This window comes from Populus trichocarpa, chromosome 2 (genome assembly GCF_000002775.5).
Source record: "Populus trichocarpa isolate Nisqually-1 chromosome 2, P.trichocarpa_v4.1, whole genome shotgun sequence".
Classification (NCBI taxonomy): Eukaryota; Viridiplantae; Streptophyta; class Magnoliopsida; order Malpighiales; family Salicaceae; genus Populus; species Populus trichocarpa.
Genome location: NC_037286.2, coordinates 9994581 through 10002500, shown reverse-complemented (window position 1 = coordinate 10002500; position 7920 = coordinate 9994581). Strand labels below are relative to the sequence as shown.

Below are 7920 nucleotides of genomic sequence, written 5' to 3'. Positions count from 1 at the left end.
TAGATGTAAAACTGTCTTTGCTGAGGATGGAGCCAAGAATACCTTCTAGAAGCACTGGATGTCAACTATCATGATAGTGTAACGGGTGTTTTTATGACTCGATATATCAGAATATCATTATTAATAGCTTGATTTTTCACATAGCCAGAACTACCTTAGAAAAAAAAGTTAACAATAAGTTGATAGTAGCTTAAATGTCAAGCTAGCCAATTATTTCCTAAGAAAAGCATCAAATGGGTGATATAAATCTTTTCAATGCATCTGCCCTTACATTCTTTTCTCCATCCCGGGCTTCATTTAGTGCTTGTCTTTCAACCAATAGTAGTGGAACGTCCTGCTCCACCTTCATATTTAAACGTTCATAAAATTCTTGTATATCAAGATAAAGGGGTTGGCAATGCTTGGTATCCATGACTGCAGAGTCCAGGCACTCAAGACAGAGCTTCCGACCATCATTAAGGGCAACATATCCCGTGTCTTGTGGCTGCATGTGATGATAAGAAACATTATACTTTATTATTATTTTTTTCAGAAAACCAGTTCACCAGGATTATCATTAGAAAGCTTAAAAAGACAGTTTTTTAAGCACAACGAATTCATCCAGATTTACCTCCATTCGCTCACAGCTGCAACACCGAGGAGTACCATCATGTTCATGAGAAGGGCAGTACTTCTGGATCCAAAAAGGATGAGCCCTATATTCAATAAGACCAGCAGGGTTTGTTGGAATCTGTCAAAAGATATATATTCAGAAAAGCAACCCTAATTGTAAATGGGTAATATATCTGAAATTCTAAGAGCAGTACATTTACAAATAGCGATTTTATCAGTATAAAAAAATGATATATCACAATAATTTTTAATATGATAACACTTTCTGGATCTGTAACCTCTGCAAATTCTGTCTCTCCCCCTCCATCTTGTAGCATGACCTCAGCAAATTCTCATTCACAGTATACATGCATAATCGGAAACCTTTGTACTGAATTTGTTGAAATATGAGGATAAGATGCAAAACATCATCCATGAACACTAAACATCAATTATTTTGTAAAACAATGAAGTACGGGTTTTTTTTAAAAAAAATGTTCTAATGAGTATCCTTTGGCTTGACATTCAAGAGCATTCATAAGTATTTCTGATTTATTAAATTACCGGAGAAGTTTCATTTACGATAAAAGAAAAAGGTAGGAAGAAAATTCTTAGGATGATAATAACAGTTCAAGTATTCAATGGATGAAATACACAACTTAAAGAAGATGAATAAACAAAAAGTTTCTGGGAAAGCTACTTACAAAGAGCTTACAGACTTCACACTTTGGATGGTAACGCTCTTTGTAGCAAAATTTATGATAAGGGTAATTTCCAGTCATCGAGAACTATAATGAAAGAATGCAAATAAAGTTAGCAATTGCACTCCACTAAAATAACAATTCAAGGAAAAAAAAGCAATGATGGGCTCCATAGAAACAACAATTGACTAATATATATTAGCAGATAATAAGGAATTTCAGTTTACACCTCGTAATCAGAAATTGGTAGGCCGCAAGCATGACAACGGAAACATTCTGGATGCCAAAATGCATTGAGGCAATTTAGAAATTTTCCTTGGCCAATCTCTGTATTGCAACCAGCGCATACCCTAACCAAGAATTAAGAAATTCTTCACATATTCTAGTGCCCAAAGAAGTACATTGTTGCAAAAAAAAAAGTTGAATGGTGGTGTCAAAGAATCAAGGATCAGAATTAATCAGCTATAGAAATAAGATACCTGAATCCCATTGGAAAGTGGATAGGATAAGGCTGATATGCATTTCCTTGATATGGAATTCCATGTCGAGGAGGAGATTCAACGCTTAAACTTTCTTGTAAAGCTTTGGCAAGTTGTTCATCTTCTTTCAATTGAATCTCAACATCTATCCATTAATTTGAGAAATATATCATTAAGCTCTGGAGTATTGGATCATAATATATACAGAGAATGAAGCAATATGATAGAACAGAGCTGAAAAGGCGATATTGATTCTACAATGACATTGACAAAATAGCAAAGATGTAGAGAAAATATATAAATCAATTCAGAAAATAATAGTTATTGGCAAAGGAATCCTGAAGATGGATCAAAATAAAGTACAGAAATAACAGTCGGAGTGTAGTGAGAGAACCATTAAGTATTGCTGATAGCATCAGACTGTGATATTACTCACCTGCGACATTTTTTCCAATGTGATTGTCCTCTAAAAGGGATAATGCAATAGCACGATCGATATCCTCCTCATTTTCCTGCTCCAAATATGCTTCCTACATTTAATATCCAAACTGAAAAATGTCAAAGCAAGAAGGGTAGATCAGGGATTAGACTTAGCTTACACAAAATTTTCAATCAAGGCTACTACCACTTAATATGTAATAGTTGAGGTAAAAGCTAAAAGATGCCAGTAAAAGATAAGTATTTTTATATGCATCTCCTCTTACAATTAGAAATGGTTTAGCAAGAAACATTAAATCAAATTGGTGAATACCCCTGACGTAGAAGGTGCATTATAGTTAGCATCCTGTCCATAATTTCCATAGTAATGCCCTTCTGAAATATTATGATTGGACCCTTTAAAAATCTTGCTAAGCCAACCCATAACGTGTATGGTTATCTGCTCATCATCAACAAATTTCTTAACTGCAAAAGAAAGCAATAAGTAAACCAAAGAAACCAAAATATATATAACAAAATGCAGTGGGCTTAGCAATCAAGAGGCATTCACACAATTATACTGGCATGCCACGAAACTGCAAAAATTCTATGTTTCTCTTTCTTTATTATGAATTGTTCATAAGATAGAGGGAAGAAAAGGGTAAGCTTGCAAGCAATTTCCAACTTGATATGAAAGTTCCAAACTTGGTTTACATTCTACATTGCAAGCAATACTAATATTCAATATGACTAGGACAGCGAAGCATCCCTGCAACCCAGTGATTAATGTTTCCAGGAAACTTAATTCCAGTACTAAGATAACCAACTCTGTAACTATATTGCTTTCCTATTCAACAACCAATGCACAAACATGAATAAATTATATTGAGCAAAATCACCAACCAGGCATTGTAATGCCCCAGAAAGTTTCAGCTACAAAATATGTAATTGAACATCAAGAGTCTCCAATGCCCACAAGCTCAAATCAACATAAGAGAGAAAGAGGGAGATAAAAAGAATGATTCTTCCAGCTCAACATGCCCATCAAACTCATGACACATAACCTTTTGATTTCAGGTTCTAAAGAGAAAGGAAAAGGTATGGTATAGAAAGAATCAAATAGTGGAAGAATGACTCACCACTAACAAAAAAACAGCTGAAGCAGAAAAACCCAGATCAGATTAGATCCCAATTTGCTCATAAAGCAACAAAATTGGCAGTGTCAAAAAGAAAAGGTGTTTTCCTGCTGCTGACACCACCCTTTATATCTCTCTCTGTCTCTTTCGTGTATAAAAGAATATAATCTATAAGAAAACCAATGAACAGAAAATAGTTATGTACAAAAGATTAGGAATTTAGAGAAGGAATTCGAGATGGAATACAGTGTCAAGGAATATGAAAGACAAATACGCTAAGAATTGAGAACTGCTTGAATTGTACGCAATTTCAAAGTCAAATTTGTACAAAGAAATAAAACGAGTTGAGTTTATATAGATTTTTGTTAATAACCCAAAAGAGAGCCGATGATTGACGAAGAATCGTCGAAACCCAATTGGGATAGTCTGACAAAAGATTCAGAATTTACTACTACGATTTGATTTGCCGGACATATATTTGCATGTGGGGTCTCTGCTTATTCTTCAACAAGAAGACCCAACTAAAACAATGTATATAAAAATCATATAATATATTTAAGATTTTTCTTTTTTTAGTTGGCTTACATTGTCTCGGTGACTCGACTTCCAATGGCTTACAGTTTTGCCAAACCTTGAAGTTCCATAACAATAGGTTGACATTGTTAAGGTTTTGAGAACGGATGTGACAAATGAACATAATAGAGGGTGGAAAAAGGGTTTTGACAAAAGAGGAAAATTGAAATAGGAAAATAAAAGAGCGAGCAAAAGAGGGAGAGAAAAAGCGGGCAGGATTTGAAAAAAAAAAATTAAAAAAAAAATACCATCGTCTTGGTAAAGGTATGAAGAGAGTTTCTTCTTTTTTTTCCCCAAAAAAACAAAAAAAAAAATGTTTTCTTTACTAAAGTTAAAAAAAAAAAAAAGGTGAGAAAAGATATTATATTTCGACATGTCAAGGGCGGTGCGGTGCCAGGGGTGTGGCGTAAAAATAAAGTAGAAGAAGGGGAATCGTATGTTTTTTTTCAGATGGAATCTGTTTTTATTTTGATAGTTAGATTTTCTTAGATAGTTATTTTTTATATGTTCTTCATAAAAGTATAATTACGTGTAAAGATAATATTAACTCACGTGAGAGAGTAATAGGTGGTTCTTTTTACCACTACTTTAAAAATAAATATTAAAAATCCTGTGGTGAAAATATTTTTATATTAAAAAAAAAATTATTTGCATTCTTTTTTTATTGGATCATTTTGCTTTTTATTCACACAGTGTATTGTCTAAAAAACTCTTAAAGAGTTTAAATTTTCTTAACTTTGGGTGGGGGGTATTTTTGGTTTTTTTCTTTTTTAAAAACACAGTGCAATTACTAAAGTGTCCTTACAAGAAAAAAAAATACATAATTTGCATCTAAGGGGTTTTCGGTCTTTTCATATTGTTTTTTTGTTGATATCAGATTGGGCAAGGTACAATATGGAATTTTGATAAATAAAAAAAAAACAGAGAAAAGTTGTTGGTGTGTGTATCGCACGCGCTAATGAGTGGGAGGAATCTAGACCATTCGGGCATCGCGTGCAAGCTTCTCCGATAGAAAAAACACCGTGTTGGGAACAACTCATTGAGATCTTCATGGTAGATGGGTGCATGTCGGCAGTGGACATACGGTGTGGCTCCAATGCACTTTTTTCTTCTCCTTCCCCTTTCTCCCTCTTTTCCTTGGTAAAATATAATGGTATCTTTTATTTTTTTTAATGTCCAATTTAGTTCTCATTCTTTTAATTTCTGTTTGATTTCTTTTTTTTATCTCTTTTTTATTCATTTGTTTCTTCCATTTAGTTCCTCGTCACTTGGTTTTATTTGAGTTTTGTTTCAATTTTGATTTTCATTCTTTTAATTGTTATTTATGTGTCTTTCAAAAAAAATTCATTTCCAATTTGATCCTTATTTTTTTTATTGCTATTTAATTTCTTATTTATCCTTTTTTTTATAACTTTTTTTTTCAGTTTAGTCTTTCATCGCTTAGTTTCATTTCATTTTTGTACCAAATGTGTTCCTTATTTTTTTAATTGCTATTTATTTTCTTTTTATCCTTTTCCTAATTGAATTGTGTTTTCAATTTCATCCATTCGTATTTGATTTTAATTTATTTTTATGTCAAATTTTATCATCATTCTTTTCATTGCTATTTATTTTGTTTTAAATCCTTTATTATTATCTTTTTCTCCTTGAGAGTTTTACTTCATTATTTTTAGGGTTTGCTCTCTATAGCATTAATCTCGGACTCATGATAAGGGTCGTAAGTTTCAAATATTAACACAGGTTGACTTCACTCTTTTTTCTAAGTTTTTTTCATATATTTTTTTTACAATCTCATCCTTCAACATTTGATTTATTAAGAATTGATCTTCATGCTTCTTCTTTTTTGCATTCTTTTCTACGAGATTATCTCAGTTCTATGCCCATAATCGCGAGATTAATAGGTTAACTTAGGTTAACTTATATCTTTTTTAATTTTTTTTAATTTTTTTTTCAATTGCATCTTTTGACATTGAGCTGTTTAATAATTGAGATTTGTTGTTTTATTTAGCTTGTTTTCGACATGGTTGTCCTAGTATCACAACTAGGTCATAGGCTTTGATCATTTTTTTTCTTTTATTCATTGTCAATTTTTTTTGTCTGTTTTTTTTCGTTGCATTTTTTTATTTCATTTTTTGAAATCATACGATCTTAGTAAACTCGGTCAAGTCAATAACCTAGGTCTTAGTTTTTTTTGAAACACTTACGTTGCCTTAACATATTTTTTGCGGTGAAAACAATTTTGATGGCCCACGGTGTAGCGTATGCCACCTATCCGGTGGAAAAATGTATAGAAAAACAATACCCATTAAAAGAGCCTAAACCCCATGGAAAAACTACTGTACATTGACCTTGTTTCACTGTGGATTATAATAACGAAGTTACATTTTTGTCCTTAAAAAAAATACTTAAAAAACTATGTTTTAGGTGTAGAACGATATTTTTGCTAAGTTCATTTGTTGTTTTATATATGTTCGGGGGTATCTCAGACTTTTCATAATTTTTTCATAATAAAATTACATGGTTACCATTAAAAGCACAATATAATAATTAAATATGATTTAGGGTTTTTCTATTGTTATTCATCATCCATTGTTATTTTTTAATTATATTAATAAATTAACCTGATTTAATGGATACAGTCAGGTCAATTATCAAGTCTTGAATTTTTCTTTCTTCTTTTAAAAAAACTTTTTTGCGCTGCGTCATAGTGCGAAACACTGTTATTGGTTTACTCAAGTTATTTTTTTATGTTTTTTTCATTTCAGGCCTTTAACATTTGGTTAATTTGAATTCGAGTTCTTAATTTATTTTGATTTAGACTTCATGGTGTTGTTACGGGCTCATGTCCCAGATCAAGAGTTTCGCATGTTAAACATGGTTGACGCTGATTGATCGTATATGATAGTGTCTCAATATTTTTTTTTTAAAATATTATTCAGTGTCTCATGATATCAATATTTTTTTAAAAATTTATTTATTATAAATTGAATTTTTAACTTACTAGTATTTTTATTTTTAAAAAAAATATCACCCTACTGATAGTGTCTAGCGCGCGGATTAAAAAACTGAGCTTAAGTATCTTGTGCATTTCTCGACTCCTTAGGAGAAAAGGTCAAGTGGGTCAGTCTTCATATTTGGTCAGGCAGGTGATCCAATTTGACATGTCTTTATGTCAATTTAGTCAATGTCGGCAATGATGGCTCTAGCTTAAACAAATTAAAATCCCTTTTTGAAATCATACACGAGTAATAAAGTAATATTTGGGGCTCAATTTGGTCCGTCGATGATTTCGAAAGCATGGGTATTTTTTTTTTAGTTTAATGTGGGTGTCCGGGTCAGCTTGCATGCATCTTAATTAATTCCACGGGCCCTGAAGTTAACGACCATGTAAGCCTCCAGTGGCCATCATATGAGCAACCTCAGGGCTCGAACCTGAGATCACAGAGGGAGCAAACCTCTTGGTTCAAAGTTTTACCACTGAGCCACCACCTAGATGGTTGACATTTTTAAATGTTGTTAACGTAATAGTAATTATTTTTTATTTATAAATATATTAAAATAATATTTTTTATTTTTTAAAATTTATTTTTTATATTAATAAATTAAAATAATCTATATATATATATATATATAAATAATTTTTTTAAAAAATACTTTTAAAACATAAAAACAAATATGTTTTAATTATATTTGATACATCACTAACTAAGCACCGTGGAGTATTAGAATTAATTGTAACTATGTGTAATTTAATGAACATAAAAGAAGTATTTTTACCTGGTTAATTTGTAAATTTAATGTTGAAAAATTACTATCAAACAAACAACTTAAGGCAGAAGAGTTGTTGCCTTTTGTGAAAAATATCTCGCTTTCAAGCTATGGTACTGAATGCTAGCCTAGGACTGTAGACCTAGAACCAATAGCCGAGCTAAGCATGCACTCACATGGCTTAAGCTCAAAGCATACTTAGTCTTAAAGTTAATTCCTTTTAAAAGCTTTAACACTTTACAGGTCCCATTTTAA

The 7920-nt window shown here is 31.7% G+C and overlaps 1 protein-coding gene across 6 annotated transcripts in view; it reads right to left on the bottom strand.

Moving 5' to 3' along the window:
• Positions 1 to 4029, bottom strand: part of LOC7483771 (protein DA1) — a 5772-nt gene extending 1743 nt beyond the window's left edge. Inside the window, exons 1-9 of one of the 6 annotated variants that reach the window (XM_052450726.1) lie at positions 3910 to 4029; positions 3092 to 3492; positions 2523 to 2674; positions 2208 to 2301; positions 1772 to 1916; positions 1522 to 1642; positions 1296 to 1379; positions 611 to 730; positions 272 to 484 (exon numbers count right to left, since the gene is read on the bottom strand). In XM_052450726.1, the coding sequence (XP_052306686.1) occupies positions 272 to 484; positions 611 to 730; positions 1296 to 1379; positions 1522 to 1642; positions 1772 to 1916; positions 2208 to 2301; positions 2523 to 2674; positions 3092 to 3098 (936 nt within the window). In that variant the 5' untranslated portion in view covers positions 3099 to 3492; positions 3910 to 4029. Of the gene's footprint in view, positions 1 to 271; positions 485 to 610; positions 731 to 1295; positions 1380 to 1521; positions 1643 to 1771; positions 1917 to 2207; positions 2302 to 2522; positions 2675 to 3091; positions 3767 to 3909 lie in introns of those variants that run through there. The other 5 variants (XM_052450725.1, XM_024596100.2, XM_006386457.3 and 2 more) reach the window with 5 other exon arrangements.
• Between the last annotated feature and the right edge of the window lie 3891 nt (positions 4030 to 7920).